This window comes from Leptodactylus fuscus, chromosome 2, assembly GCF_031893055.1.
Source record: "Leptodactylus fuscus isolate aLepFus1 chromosome 2, aLepFus1.hap2, whole genome shotgun sequence".
Lineage (NCBI taxonomy): Eukaryota > Metazoa > Chordata > Amphibia > Anura > Leptodactylidae > Leptodactylus > Leptodactylus fuscus.
Genome location: NC_134266.1, coordinates 256,537,725 through 256,554,425, shown reverse-complemented (window position 1 = coordinate 256,554,425; position 16,701 = coordinate 256,537,725). Strand labels below are relative to the sequence as shown.

Below are 16,701 nucleotides of genomic sequence, written 5' to 3'. Positions count from 1 at the left end.
TTCATTATAAATTTGTCTGTAATTTATTCAATAGCATTATATGGACACCAAGGCTCATTTTCAAAAGTAGGCCACAATCAAAAAATACTGCAACAGAAGCGGAAGCACAGGCAGCCGTGAACAAGAGCGGGGACTGGTAAGTAAATAGGGCTGTTACCTGCTGGGGTTACTCTATGGCAGCTACCCCAGTAGTTACGCCACGGGTTCCACTGCTGGAAACCGTCTTAAGCTACATGTACACGTTGAGAATTGTGCAAAATCCACAGTAACATGTAAGCCAATATTTTCTTACTCATGTATACCATGCACATTTCTCGGTGACAAATTTAGCATGTGGGTTTGTTGCAGAAAATCCTCAGCAGACACTTGGATGTGTGTTTGTACTCTTAAGGGGTGGGTGTGTGGCCCAATCATGAGAGAAGAGGAGAATGGGGCTCATGTGTGGGTTCGTTTTGTTTCTGCAGCATGAGTCATGGAAGGTTTTGGATGGGAACCTTATAGAACGAGGAGATTCTGGGGATGAGAGAATGTAGACTCAGTATTGATAAATGTGGAGGAGTTTTCAGCAGACGGCACACACCTAATATCGGACTGTAGTTCATCCTTTCTGCTTTATTCAGCTATAGCAGAGTGAAATCTCTCCTATTATTCTACAAAGCTCTCCACAATGCTGTGCTGTGATACATCTTTTTTCTCATCTCCATTTATCAACCCATTGTGTTCTTAGCTCATCGATTCCCTACAGGGGAGTCTTGGAAACCCGCCAGGAGGCTGAGACAGTCTGGATGGGAAGATGACCACATGCCTTCATGCAATATTATCTGTGTACATTGGAAATTTGTTGTATTTTGGTAAAAATGATTTGGTAGGGGAGCCCCGAGTCTAAAAAGGTTAGAAAACACTGTCTTAGCTCAACGAAAGACCAACAACTCTTCTCCTTCTTTATTCTGTCATCTCATTCAAGTCTTCAAGACTTCTTTTGTGTTCTACGCAATTCTATGGATCTCAAACCGTAAGATTTGCTTTCATCATTCGCAGGTTGGAGAATTTCTCAAAAAATAATTTCTTTAAGAGGTTTCCCTGGACTATAATACTAATGATATTAATGACCTGGCCTTAGGAGAAGTCTTCATTATTAGACTGGTGGGAGACCAATATCTGGCATTCCCTTTGATCAGCTGTTTGAAGAGTCTACAGCTTTCAGAGAAGCACTCTAGCCTCTCTAGCGCCATACATTGTATAGTGACTGTGTTGCAGCATTGCCCAATTTAATTGAATGTGACTGAGCTAGAAGCAGATCATTTGACCAATGAACTTGATGTTACATGGCCTGTAGCAGTAGAAGTGGCTGGTGACTACTGGAGTTCTGCTGCTGCTTCAAGTGGCTGATCCTTGGAGGTCCCAGATTCCTAAGGATAGGTCATCAATATTTTAGTCCCCCTAAAAGCCTTTAATGAAGGCTTATGTTCAGTGGCTTAACTAGCAGGGTAGCAGTCGTAGTGACTGACATAGGGCCCGAGAAATTTGGGGGCCCACAAATGGAATTTTTTTTTTTTTTTTTTTAGTAGTAGTAACCCCAGCAGGTAACGGACTCTATTTACTTACTGAACCCCGCTTCTGCTCATGGCTGCCTGCGCAGGAGCGGGGATCGCTAGCTGAGGTCTTTTGATACCCCAGGAACAGTGAGGAAACATTAAAAAAAAAAGTGCGCCGGAGCCAGGGAGAGGTAAATAACATTGTTTCTTTACGTTTTTATCCTCCACTGGGTCTCCGATCATTATACTCTGGGGTCTGAAAAGACCCCAGAGTATAATAATTGTTCATGGTTGGTCCGCTATGGGGCATAATAGTGTGTGAAGGGCCACTATGGGGCATAATACTGTGTGTAGGGGCCACTATGAGGCATAATACTGTGTGCAGGGGCCACTATGGGGTATAATACTGTGTGCAGGGGCCACTATGGGGGATAATACTGTGTGCAGGGGCCAATATGGGGCATAATACTGTGTGCAGGGACCACTATGGGGCATAATACTGTCTGCAGGGGCCACTATGGGGCATAATAGTGTGTGCAGGGGCCACTATGGGGTATAATACTGTGTGCAGGGGCCACTATGGGGCATAATACTGTGTGCAGGGGCCACTATGGGGTATAATACTGTGTGCAGGGGCCACTATGGGGGATAATACTGTGTGCAGGGGCCAATATGGGGCATAATACTGTGTGCAGGGACCACTATGGGGCATAATACTGTCTGCAGGGGCCACTATGGGGCATAATAGTGTGTGCAGGGGCCACTATGGGGCATAATAGTGTGTGCAGGGGCCACTATGGGGCATAATAGTGTGTGCAGGGGCCACTATGGGGCATAATAGTGTGTGCAGGGGCCACTATGGGGCATAATAGTGTGTGCAGGGGCCACTATGGGGCATAATAGTGTGTGCAGGGGCCACTATGGGGCATAATAGTATGTGCAGGGGCCACTATGGGACATAATACTGTGTGCAGAGGCCACTATGATACATAATAGTATGTGCAGGGGCCACTATGGGGCATAATAGTGTGTGCAGGGGCCACTATGGGGCATAATACTGTGTGCAGGGGCCACTATGGGGCATAATACTGTGTGCAGGGGCCACTATGGGGCATAATACTGTGTGCAGGGGCCACTATGGGGCATAATACTGTGTGGAGGGGCCACTATGGGGGATAATACTGTGTGCAGGGGCCACTATGGGGGATAATACTGTGTGCAGGTATGTGGTTTGTGGGGTGAGTTGGTCAGAGTCTCGGGGGGGGGGGGGGACTATTTCAAATGTTGGCCTTGGGACCCAGCCATTCCTAGTTACGCCACTGCTTATGTCAGATATTGTGGTCAGAATTTGGTTATGATCTATAAATGAAGGATTTTAACTCATTACCAGTGAGCTTCTAATTTTTAAAGTAAATTGATAAATGAATAGTGCATTTATATGTAAGAAACTTTGTGATATAGCTTATTAAGTAGGTCTGTTTACTTCTCCACTTATTCAGCTCCTTATCTTCAATCTGACAGTTTGTTTACATTATATTTGTCTCCATATTCAGCCTCACACATACAAGTCTATGGAGCAGGAAGGAGTTGAGTAGGAATCTCTTGCTGGATGGTTATTTCATTGATTGCCGCATTCTGTCTACTAGTAGCCTCTTATCTACAACCTAGCAGTATTTAAATTGTAAGGAATAGCAGAGTGCAATTATTTGAGTGTCTTTTCTATCCACCTTTCACTCTTTATAGACTAATATGTAGAAACTAAGTGAAGAGAAAAACATATTTGTTTAACATATTTTGTATATTAACCTGTACTATTCATTTATGAAAAGATGTTTATAAGGGGAGGTAAGCTTTAAGTACTATTCTATGGCTAAGTAAAAATTGTGGTCAGTGGAAATCAATGAACACAAGGTCTTCTGAGTAATCTCACAGGACCATGTTTTATTGTTTTAGTATATCTTTCATTTTCTAGTAACAGGAATTACAACTAAAACTAGATTCCATCCAATGGGAATAATGCCTTAAGGGCATCTCTTTCCATCAGAATTGCTATAACATATAATGTAGAGAATGCTTCCAAAGCTGGAGCTGCAATGCTGTCAACTTTATAGCAGTGGTATCAGGGAACTGCAATGCTGCTCCTATTACTTGAACAGCAGCTCCCCGACCCCCACACATCAGATACTGATCAGTATGAAAAATGCATTGGTGGGCGTAAAAACCTTTATGAAAAGGCCCGACATAGTTGACTGCAGCAAAAAAGCGCTGCGGGAAAAACCACGGGGGCAACGTATTACAGTTTTTCCCTTGGCGCTTTTCAGAAAGTCCGCAGAGGTTTCCTCTGTCGGCTTTCTGCTTCAATTATACCTATAGGGAACCTGCCAGCGTTTCCGAAGGTATAATCGACATGCTGCAATATCCAAAATCACAACATTTTTTGAAAATAGCAGCATTTTCACTGCGTGTATTTTCCCACAATATGTGGATGGGATTCGCTACCATTTTGCAGGGACTTTTGGAACCGTAGCAGCAACGCACCACGAAAGGCCTTTAATGAAGGCTTATGTCCAGTGGCATAACTAGCAAGGTAGCAGTGATAGTGACTGACACAGGACCCAAAAAATTACGGGGCTTGTTTACTCTATATTTGTCTCCATTTTCAGCCTCACACGTACAACTCTATGGAGCAGGGAGGAGTTGTGTAAGAATCTCCTGCTGGCTGGTAATTGATTTATTGCCTCATTCTGTCTACTAGTAGCCTCTTACCTACAACCTAGCAGTGTTTAAAATGCAAGGTATAGCAGAGTGCAATTATTTGAGTGTCTTTTCTATCCAACCTTCTCTCTTTATAGACTAATATGTAGAAAGTAAGTGGAGAGGGTCTCTCAGAACCGTAGCAGCAACGCATCGCAGTGCTTTTCACAGGTATCCTCTGCGGACTGGTACAATTATACCTATAGGAAAATCACTGTTTCTGTAGGTATAATTGACATGCTGTAATTTCCAAAACTGCAATGGTCTTGGAAATGGCAGCGTGTCCTCTGCGCATATTTTCCTGCAATGTGTGGATGGGATTCGCTACCACCTGCCAAACCGCGACATTTACACCACGTAGGGCCCTGGCTTCAATTATACAACGCCGCAGACTATGTTGATGCCATATACTATATAAAGATTATTACATACTATGTAACTTATACAAACAGTTCTGAACTTTCTTATACCTCCTGAACAAACACAAGCCCTGTACATTTACATGACACAGTCCATAATGAGATCCGCCATACCGCACACACATAATGTCTTGTTGAAATGCTCGCTACATACCAAGGACATTAGCGGTACACTGCAGAATTCCTGAGACATCCTCCGCATCTTCATTTCCAGAGAGACCGGCGTACGTGCATTTCACCGAGGCGTTGTGTAAATTCTTTTCTGCATCCCGACAGCTTGAAAAGAAATTTTGAGACGTAAGAGAGACAACCTGAGCGCTTCCTGCTGCATAACCTCCTGGTTGTCTTTCCCTCATTAAATTGTTAGCAAATGCCTAATTAACACATAGCATTCAGGCAAATCATTTCACACTCGGTGTGGCTGTATATCACCAGGAGAATTATCAGCTTGCATCACTAGTGCTAATTTAGCGGATCATTAAGAGGCCGCAGATTTAAAAGTGCAGAAACATGTTTGAGTAACAGCTTCACCCCGGGAAACAGAAGATTATTCACTTTATAGACTCTTTCATATTATGATTCTATTCCCTATTCCTCGCTACATCGACTTCTTAAAGGGAATTTCAATCATCTCACTTATCTCCTAGCTGCTGAAACATGTTGATTTCTACCATACCAGTGTTTTTACAAATTCACCCCAAGACTTCTCTAGTGCTGCACCAGTTATGTAGAATGCGCTGCCATGGACATCCAGAATTATTGCCAAAATCCGCAATGCCAGTATTTGTCATTACTTGTTTGTATAATGCTGCAGAATATGGTGATGTTCTATAAAAGTAAAGATTATTAAAGATTGTGAATCTTGAACAAATGTAGACAGTTCTGAACTACTGATTTGGTTGCAGATTTTGCAGCGCATTGAGCAAAATCTTTTTTTTTTATAATGTAGATAGTGAGCCCCATATAGGGATCACAATGTACTTTTTTTTTCCTATCAGTATGTCTTTGTAGAATGGGAGGAAATCCATGGAAATCTGCAAGTTCTGACCTACAAAGGCCAATCGTATCATTATACAAATAAACAATTGTATATCTATGATTCCATCGGGTGTTGTATTATAGAGGTATTCCTCCCTAGAAGCATACAAAGGCACTCTATGTGACATCATCTATTGTAATGGGTGCAATGATGCGTCAGTGGTGTTACATATACAGGTGTTATCTTCTATTGTGATTCTGTCTATCTTGCTTGTGTTAAGGAGATATTGTCACTCCATAGGGAGAGACCACCATATAGGTGTGTGGAGTCTTATTAAGCCATGAGCGCTCCACTGCAAAGGAACGTGGGAAGAATATGCAAATCTGACTCCCTGAGCGCCCTCTATTGGATGTCTTGACTGAGACTCTGTCTTCCTAATTAGAGATGAGCGAACAGTGTTCTATCGAACACATGTTCGATCGGATATCAGGCTGTTCGATGTGTTCGAATCGAACATCACGTGGCAAACTCCAAAAAAATTTGATTCCCCTCCCACCTTCCCTGGCGCTTTTTTTGCACCAATAACAGCGCAGGGGAGGTGGGACAGGAACTACGACACTGGAGGCATCGAAAAAAATCGGAAAAAGTCATTGGCTGCCGAAATCAGGTGACCTCCATTTTAGACGAATAGTGGATTTCAAATCCGGGTCATATGAGAATGTGAACTTTGTGACTAAGAGACAGGGATAGCTGTACAGGCAGGGATAGCTAGGGATAACCTTTATTTAGGTAGGAATGTTATTAAAAATAACTTTTTGGGGCTCTATCGGGGGTGTAATTGTGATTTTTGTGAGATAAACTTTTTCTCATAGGAATGCATTGGCCAGCGCTGATTGGCCGAAGGCTGGCCAATGCACACTCAGCTTAGCTATATCAGATGGGCTGACCGGCACATCAGATGTAGCAGAGCCGAGTGTGCACACTCGGCTCTGCTACATCAGATGTGCACACTCGGCTCTGCTATATCAGATGGGCTGACCGGCACATCAGATGTAGCAGAGCCGAGTGTGCACACTCTGCTCTGCTACATCAGATGTAGCAGAGCCGAGGGTGCATTAGAACCCTTATGCACACTCGGCTCTGTTACATCAGATGTAGCAGAGCCGAGTGTGCACTAGAACCCTTATGCACACTCGGCTCTGCTACATCAGATGTAGCAGAGCCAAGTGTGCGCACACGGCTCTGCTACATCAGATGTAGCAGAGACGAGTGTGCACACTCGGCTCTGCTATATCAGATGGGCTGACCGGCACACGGTGTAGTTGAGCAGAACTGGCTCAGCACTGCTAAGTATCTGCATTCCCATAGGAATGCATTGGCCAGCCTTCGGCCAATCAGCGCTGGCTCTGCCGGTGGAGGTGGAGTCTAAGGTCGGACCTGAATGGAGACTGGTGTGGAGCGATCTTAGATTCCGCCTCCTCCAGCAGAGCCAGCGCTGATTGGTCGAATTCCGTACTCTGGCCAATCAGCACTGGCCAATGCATTCCTATGGGGAAAAGTTAGCTTGCGAAAATCGCAAGCTGATAGGGATTTCCATGAAATAAAGTGACTTTTATGCCCCCAGACATGCTTCCCCTGCTGTCCCATTGTCATTCCAGGGTGTTGGTATCATTTCCTGGGGTGTCATAGTGGACTTGGTGACCCTCCAGACACGGATTTGGGTTTCCCCCTTAACGAGTATATGTTCCCCATAGACTATAATGGGGTTCGAAACCCATTCGAACACTCAAACAGTGAGCGGCTGTTCGAATCGAATTTCGAACCTCAAACATTTTAGTGTTCGCTCATCTCTATTCCTAATTATATCATGGAAGACAGACTTGCACATTCTCAGTCAGCGCCCTCTATTGGTGTGCATACTTGAGGCACTGGCATCCTAATTACATCATGGAAGTCAGATTTGCATATTTTTCCCATGTTCCTTTGCAGTGGAGCGCTCATGGCTTAATAAGACTCCACACACCTATATGCTGGTCTCTCCCGATGGAGTGACGATATCCCCTTAACCCTGTCTAAGCCTCTCACCTCTGCCAGATCAGTCCTCTCTACGCCAAGCTTATGAGATGCAAATACATCGAAACGGCTGTCCTTGGCTGAGAAGACTGTATCTGGTATAATCCCAACATCATTGCAAACAAAGGCCTCTGAGACGGTCAGCATGATGTTAAAGGGAGCGCCCTCTATTGGATGTCTTGACTGAGACTCTTTCTTCCTAATTACATCATATGCAAATCTGTCTCCCAAGATGTAAACAGGGAGACAGTGCCTCTGTTATGCTGCCCTCTATTGCAAGCACCCTTGAACAACATGCCCGACTTCCCAGAAGCCTTTGCTGCATGATGCGAGGTTATAACCAAATCAATTTCTCAGCTACGGACGGCACCGTTTCTGTCTCTTTGGACTTCATCAGCGCAGCCTAGAGAGAATTGATTTGGTTTAAGTGAGAGGCTGAAAGACCAGATTGTGGGGATAACGTCTTTCCTTAGGGAGAGATCACCTTCTCAGGTGTGTGGAGACTTATAGCCATAGTTGCTCCACTGCAAAGGAATTACATCATGGAAGACAGACTTGCACATTCTCAGTCAGAGCCCTCTATTGGTGTGCATACTTGAGGCACTGGCATCCTAATTACAGCATGGGAGTCAGATTTGCATATTCTTACTATCTTGCTTGTGACATAAATGACAGCTGCAAAGAAAATCCTTACAGTGTTGGCAATGATTAGGCTTAGTGGCCAGAGTGAAAATTGCAGGATATAATATGCTTTTGAAAAATAGTGACAAGGAAAAATCGCAAAACCAAAAAAATTCAGAATTATGTTTCATACAAAATGTGGGCCCTATGGAGGCATAGTATGTGCCGGCAGAGTAGTATGGGTTCTATGTAAAATGTTCATGTGCCAAGACCTTACAAATAGTGTCAATCCCATTATGTTTCGGGTCAGCTTTATCATGTGCTCTCTGTATGACCTGCCAGAAGCCGCCTGGAAATAGAATCGCTCTGAGCACATTTCCTAGATTGGAGAAGTGTTTGTCTTATCAAGAACATTTAGCCATTTGCTTGACAACATAAAGGTCATGTAATAGTAATAGTTAACAGTCGGGCCTGAAATATTAACCGACTTCAATCTGCTCTATGAGCTGGAACATAGACAGTATATTGGAATCTGGTAGAAGCATTTTCTTTGTTATAGAATGAGAAAAGCACGTGGCGGATAATGGAGAAAATGATTAGTATTATGGGAAATGTTCCAAAAATTTAAAAAATTGGAAGTTTGTTGAAGAAAATTATGCAGCCCGATCTAATGGATAGCGGAGGTTCCAGCTTCCGACTGATCCGTGCAGGGTCTGGGTGTTAAACCCCGACCAATCACATACCGATCCTGTAGACCAGTGGTTCTTAACCAGGGTTCGATCGAACCCTAGGCCCTATGCACAGTTCATTTTGTGTACCAGTAAAAAAACATATACCTATGTCTTGAATTTGGAAATAAATCATATTTGATCTATCACTACAGAAGGGTTCGGTAAATGTGCATATGGAACTGGTGGGTTCGGTACCTCAAACAAGGTTAAGATACACAGTGCCAGACCCCGCATAGAAGCCCAAAAGAGGTAGCAGAAGGTGAGTATAAAAGTTTTGTTACTTTTTTAAAATGTAGATTGTGATCCCATATAGGGCTTACAAGCTACATTTTTCCCACTCAGTATGTCTTTGGAGTGTGGGAGGAAATCCACGCAAATACAGAGAGTACGTACAAACTCCTTGAAGATGTTGTCCTTGGCAGTATTTGAACCCAGGACTCCAGCGCTGCAAGGCTACAGTGCTAACCACTGAGCTGCCCCAAAAAGTTTTGTTACTTTTGTCACTTCCCCTGGGGCTCCAGCTATTATACTCTAGGGTCTGAAGAGAGACCTCAGAGTAGAATCATTTCCCTTCTGTTTCTATCCAGACAAGTTGCGACTGGGGCTTCACTTCATTCAAACACAGGATGAAACAAATCTGAGGTTCGCCCATTTATATGAAAATAAGTTTGAGGATGGAAAACCCCGTTACGGCTGGGTTCACACTAAATCCCTGAATCTGCTTGAAAAGTGAAGTCTATGGGGTTCGCAGTTTTTAATGGGTAACTGCTTTTTAAGATGGTGTTTGCGATTTTTGGGTCCCCAATCGGACTGAAACCCAAACACAGGTGTGAACCTAGAGTATCTTGACTTTTTCTTTTTATGTAGATTGAGCCCCATATAGGGAGCACAATGTACTTTTTTTTCCCTATCAGTATGTCTTTGTAGAATGGGAGGAAATCCACACAAGCACGGGGAGAACATACAAACTCCTTGCAGATGTTGTTCCTGGCAGGATTTGAACCCAGGACTCCAGGGCTGCACTGCTAACCACTGAGCCACCGTGTTGCCCCTGAGTAGCTTGACTTTTTCAATGGCTTTTGTTGCGTTTTGTGATTTCATGTTTCGGTTTGAGCCTTGCTCCATCTGTACGACACATCTCCGTACCCTTTTCGGATTACAAATGAGCCCTTTTGTCCTAGTCTATGTCGGCGCGCTCACCGCTCCTGACAGTGTTGGAGAGCACTTATATAATGAAAAGTAATTTGAGTAAGTGAAAGGATAATTTGAATCTCAAGCACTCGAGGGGTCAGACAAATATTAGACATCAATCCTTCCTAGTCAAACCGAACGAGAATGAAAATGAATGTTTTTACCCTTCCGTGATCTTTTATTTTCTCATTCATCTCTCTAAATGGATCTTTCCTTGCTGTGGTTTGTCAGTTTATCTCCAGTGGGTTTCGAGACTCCTTGCTTCTTTCCGCATAAAAAGATTACGACTCAATGTAGTAAGTAGACTGCACATACTTAACTCAATTTGGGAGGTCATTGAGTGCACAAATCGATACAATTTGCCCATTCGTGGCTCTTTAATGCAATTTACTCTAAAATATGGCATAGACTTTTTAACCCTCGGCTCATTTGCATAGCGGGTGTATTTTGCAGTCATGTATATTGCAAAAAAAAAAAAAATTGTTCCTTCGGTTACAGAATTCCTATCAATGAGTCTCAGCTTGATACTATTTTGGTGAGGTTAATTTCATGGAAGCTCAGACTGATTCAGAATAGTGGCTAAGAATAGAAAAGAATAGAAGAGTCACATGGCTAGCAAATACATTCTGTGCTGTTTACACAATGGCCCAAAATCTATAGCGATTATACAGATTTAGGAAAGAATTAGACTGTGGCACAGATCTTTAAGGCGAACACTGTAAGGGCGGGTCACACCAGCGCTCGGTCTCCGCTTTGCAGGTTTCTGTCTTCTGTCTGAGAAACTGGACAGGAGACAGAAACCGGCAGTCAGTTTATAAACTCATTCATTTGAATGGTTTTGCAAAGTGTCCGCCCGTGAGCGTCTTTTGCTTCTCTGTGGCGGAACCGTTATTTTTAACCAAAGTTGGACATGCAGGACTTCATGTAAAAAAAAAAAAATGGTTTCACTGCAGAGACCAAAAGACGCTCACAGGCGGACACTGACTGCCGGCTTTACATCTCCTGTCTCGGGCAGAAGACGGAAACCCACAAAGCGGAGACCGGGCGCAGAGGTGAACCCACCATTAAAACAAACATGGCAATAATGCATTGCCTTTTTCTGCTGCTTTTTTTTTTCTTCTGTTCTTTCCTTGCAATTCCACATCTAAAATGAACATTCTGTGGGGGCGACACGGTGACTCAGTGGTTAGCACAGCAGCCTCGCAGCGCTGGAGTCCTGGGTTTGATTCCCACCAGGAACAACATCTGCAAGGAGTTTGTATGTTCTCCCCGTGTTTGCGTGGATTTCCTCCCATTCTACAAAGACATGCTGATAGGGAAAAAAATGTACATTGTGATCCCTATATGGGGCTCACTATCTACATTTAAAAAAAAAAAAAAATGAACATGCTGCATTTTTCAGAAAATAGCTTTAAGGCTGGGTCCCCACGTGGCGGAAACGCTGTGATCTCCACAAACGCTGAGAGTTTCCTTATAGGTGTACTTGTACCAGAAAAAAACATAATGCATTTCTGACATGTTTTTTTTTTCCACAGCACTTTTTGGCTGTGGCTCGCTACATGAAGCCCCACATTGTGGAAACAGCTTTTTTTGTTGCAGATTTTGTTGCTTTCTTTTGAACCAAAGCCAGAAGTGGATTGAGCAGAAGGGAGAAGTATAAGAACTTATTTCCAATTCCTTTTGCAGCCATTCTTGGTTTTGGCTCAAAAAAACGCAACAACAAAAAAAGCTGCATTCCCGCAATGTGGGGCCTTAACCTAAAGGAGTATATCCAGGGACTTCTTCCAGCTGTATCTCCATGCTGGACCTGGAGGTTGCAGCTTGATTCCACCTCCGGGTAATGTGATTGGAACCAGCCCCTAAACCCCAGGTCACTATGTCCCTCTCCCTCCTCTCCTGGTCTCACTAGAGTTATCCAAACCCCATACTACAGGTATGAAGGGTGGGGCAAAGTGACCTGGGGTTTGAGGACTGGTCCCTAATCATGTGACCAAACAAGTTTGGCCAAACTTGCTTAGTACATGACTCCTTTGCCTATATAGCCAGTCCAACCATGACACGTCACATATGTTAGATTCCGTTTTCTGTCCTAGCCCTGTATCTAACTACCCCCTATACTGAGGCAGGCGGTATCGTCAACCCCCTGGTATCCAGTATCTGCGGCACATGCTCCTCCAGTATCATTTTTGCAACCTTACCCCGATCCACTGGATACAAAGTTTCAAAAAAATTGCAGCTTTTGTTTATAATAAAGATGAATTTGACATTGTGTTTTTGTAGAGGTCTATTTTAATTGTATTCTTGTTTTAGCAAATGTTTTTGTCCTTCTAGAAATACAGACGATATTGCTTTCATTGCGGTCTCTTCAATTGTAACTTTTATAATTACAGAAATATTCCGTGGAGGGTTTCTCTCGGGTTCTCCTTTACACAAATGCAAAAATTACCAGCAGGAACAATAGAAAATATAATTAAGCCACAAGACAAAGCGGCCATATAGCGGTGTAAAGCAAAATCTTTACGCTATAAAAGTAAAGTTGATAATAACATAGATGCCAGATGGCCATTCATGGTCTGAAGAACTAGATGCCTTGAAAGACACATCTAGAATCGGTTTTATAGCCAGGATTCGAAATATTGGTGCAGCTGCCCAGGGGCCAAAGAGGACGGGGGGCCAACAGCAGCTTACTACTGTCTATTAGTTTGCAGATAAGCACCTAAGCTAATGCACTTCATTGCTAATAACTAGTAGTGGATTAGAGAGACGTAAAGGGGGCGCTATGCTGGGATACTGAAAAATAAGGAGCCCATAACTTGTATAGAGGCCCTAGGTTCAGACCTGCATTGGGGTTTCTGTAATTTGGGACCCAAAAGATGCAAACCAATCCACTTAAAAACCTGCAGACCCCATAGACTGTAATGGGGTCCGTGGGGTTGCTGTATGGTTTCAGCCTGGAAAATGTAGTCCTGGTTGCAGGACTTTTCCCTCTGCGTTTTTCTTTTTTTGTAGATTGGGGGCCCCACATAGGGCTTATAATGCACATTTTTTCCTATCAATATGTCTTTGGAATATGTGAGGAAATCCATGCAAACATGGGGAGAACATACAAACTCCTTGCAGATGTTGTCCTTGGCGGGATTTGAACCCAGGACTCCAGCTCTGCAAAGCTGCAGTGCTAACCACTGAGCCAGCATTTTGCCCCTTCTTTCCACTTTTTCAGGCAGATTGGGGTCATTGAGCACCCAGAGGTGAACCCAGCCTTACCTGTCTGTGTCTGCCCCTTGTTCAAAATATTTTGTGTTTCCATGGCTACAGACTACAAACTACGTAGTCTGATCTTCGAGTAAAGCAACCTTTTTTCTAAAAATAGTACCAGCTAAAATACCACTTTGTATTTCTGCACCCACGATGTGAAGCTTTAGGCTGAAACCTCACATTGCATAAATGTTGCTTTTTTTGTTGCAGATTATGCTGCAGTTTTTTTTTTTTGTTTTTTTTTTTTTTGGGGGGGGGGGGGTTTGAGCCAAAGCCAGGAGTGGATTGAGCAAACGGGAGAAGTATAGGAACTTCCTATATATTTCCCATTCCCTTTGTAGCCAAAAAAACACAGCAAAATTTGCAACAACAATAAAAAAAGCTGCATTTCTGCAACGTGGGTCCTCAGCCTTGAACTATTCATGCCCTGTTTGTTACATATTCATTGATTTATAAGGCAGATACAATAAGCCCAGGGGTGAACCTACCCCTTTCGCTGCCCGAGGCGAACAACAGAAAGGTGAAAAAAAGGGGCGGGGCTTAGCGGCATTCGCAGGCAGAGAGCAGGCAGGGAGAGGACCCGCTCTCTGCCTGAGCGTGAGGGGAGGCTGCTGGAGCAGCGCTGCTTCAGCGGCCTCCCCAATCCACCGCTCCGTGCTAAGCCAGTCCAGGACAGCTTGTCCTGGACTGGCTTAGGTAAGCAAAAATGCCGCCCTCCCGAGGCCCTGGCATAGCGCCGCCTGAAGCGGTCGCTTCAGGTTGCCTTATGGGAGGTGCGGCGCTGAATAAGCCTTCCTTATGGGGAGTCTGAAGTATCACTGACAGATGATGCTCCTTCCTGTAGGTGCAACTATATATATAGACAAGGGCATGATATGAAGCCCCAGGACAGAGGCAGACATAGTCATCTGAGGGCAGCGCCGCACCTCCCATGAGGCGACCTGAAGCAACCGCTTCAGGCGGCGCTATGCCAGGGCCACGGGGAGGGCGGCATTTTTGCTGAAAAGCTGTCCTGGACTGGCTTAGGGTCACCGTCACTGAGCGGTGGATTGGGGAGGCCGCTGGAGCAGCGCTGCTCCAGCGGCCACCCCTCACGCTCAGGCAGAGAGCAGGTCCTCTTCCTGCCTGCTCTCTGCCTGCTAAAAATGCTCGTTATGCTCGGCCCCGCCCCCTCATCGTGGGCCCGCCCCCTCCACTCTGCCCCACCCCGCCCCCTTCCGCTCGGCACCGCCCCGCCCCCTTCCGCTGCCCTGCCCCCTCCTCCGGGGGAAGGGGGGCCTCTTTCTGACATCTGCTTCAGGCGGCAGAAAGCCATGGTTCACCCCTGTCTGAGGGTCACTGTGCGGGAACATATATGGGTCCCTTTTTTCGATACCTCACTATAGAGCATCCCCGTACCTCTTTATGCCACTGACAATCTTTACTCAAGAAATTATTTACCTACTAAGATGATAGGGCCTACAGACCGACCGGGCCCCTGTACAGCTACGTAAGTTGCATCAATGGTATGTCCACCACTGCCCCAATACAAAATCTGTAACAGCGCCCCCCAGCTACCTTGTGGTGTTTATAATACTGGTTCCTCCTTATGTGGCCGAGGGACCTCTCTGCACTCTCTACAACAGGGGTAGGGAACGTACGGCTCTCCAGCTGTTGCAAAACTACAACTCCCAGCATGCTCTGCCATTCTTGGAACTCCCATGGAAGTGAATGGAACATGTTGGGAGTTGTAGTTTCACAGCAGCTGGAGAGCCGAAGATTCCCTACCCCTGCTCTACAACTACTGTACACCCCTGGCACAGAGCCATCCATAGGAGCGTAACTCTGTTTCGTACTTCACTAACTCCCCAATGGCTCAATCCCCTGAGACATGCGGTTTTATGCTTATTGCATCTTCTGGATACATTGTAACACAGCTATTTCCTCAAGGTAAAAATAATGGAATGCTGGAGAGATGAAGGGGGAGGTTTAACAAGTTCAGGAATAGATGGGTTAATGAAATTTTTTGCTTAACATTGCTGTTCGTGGTATAACATGTAAAGGTTTATTTTATACCATTGCCCTAAACTTAGCAGGAACTGTGCAATGCCATCCAAGTGCATAAAAGTCCATGAAAAAAATAGCCTGCAGCTATAGAAGGGAGAAAGATACAAATATTCCGCCTCATTATTCCTGTTTATGGAAAGTTTTCAGGCAGAGGCTATTGGAATATAAAGGGTTAATCCAAGCGTTCAAACTTTTTTTTGCTATTTCTCCAATGCATCCAAAATGATGCCCAGTCGTGAAATAACACCTGTCATTTTTTTTGTCTGCAGCTCCTAGGCAGAGCTATGTGTCTCCATAGTAAGACTACAAACAAAACCCCGCGTAGTCTGATTTTGCAGTTGTCTTCTCATGAATCCGTCTTCAACGTCTAGCTAACATGACAAATGGATAATAGATAGAGATGAGCGAGTACTGTCCGGATCAGCCGATCCGAACAGCACGCTCCATAGAAATGAATGGATGCACCTGGTAGCCGGCCGCTTAACCCCCCGCGTGCCAGCTACGTCCATTCATTTCTATGCGAGCGTGCTGTTCGGATCGGCTGATCCGAACAGTACTCGCTCATCTCTAATAATAGTAAGAAGAAGAGGATGGATGAAAGGACTTATGATTGTACAATCAGACTACACCGAGTCTTTTTGTAGTCTATTGCCATGGAGATACGACAGTCTTCATCTTAGATGCGTTGGAAGAATAAAGAGATGGTTACAAAGTGTATGTCTTGGAATAGGAATGAATGTATGGCCACTCTATTCAGACTGTATAGTAGGGATGGAAAAATTGTACCATCCCACCTAATCTGGGACAACCGAGCCGAGTGATATGACCAACTACATGGGATCTTTGAAAAGCCATCAGGAGATCCTTGTTTTCCTGAATGGTGGGGAACTCATTAGTGATCAGTGTATAATCTACCCATAAACATACAAAGGGTACAAAGGGCAAAGGGTACACTTATACTTAGGGCCATGAGCCTAAGGTGGCCATAAGGTGTCTTGTTTCCATTTGAGGAGACCAGTACTATAAACAATACATCATAAACGGGTGCCTACTACAGATTTTGCGTTGAGGCCCAAAATGTTCCATCTCTGACAAAG

The 16,701-nt window shown here is 44.5% G+C and overlaps 1 protein-coding gene across 1 annotated transcript in view; it reads right to left on the bottom strand.

The window, feature by feature from the left end:
• GUCY1A2 (guanylate cyclase 1 soluble subunit alpha 2) overlaps positions 1 to 16,701 on the bottom strand; it is a 137,602-nt gene that overhangs the window by 86,308 nt on the left and 34,593 nt on the right. The window contains exon 3 of the mRNA XM_075266123.1: positions 4,863 to 4,984. Coding sequence (XP_075122224.1) covers positions 4,863 to 4,984 — 122 coding nt within the window. The remainder of the gene's footprint in view (positions 1 to 4,862; positions 4,985 to 16,701) is intronic.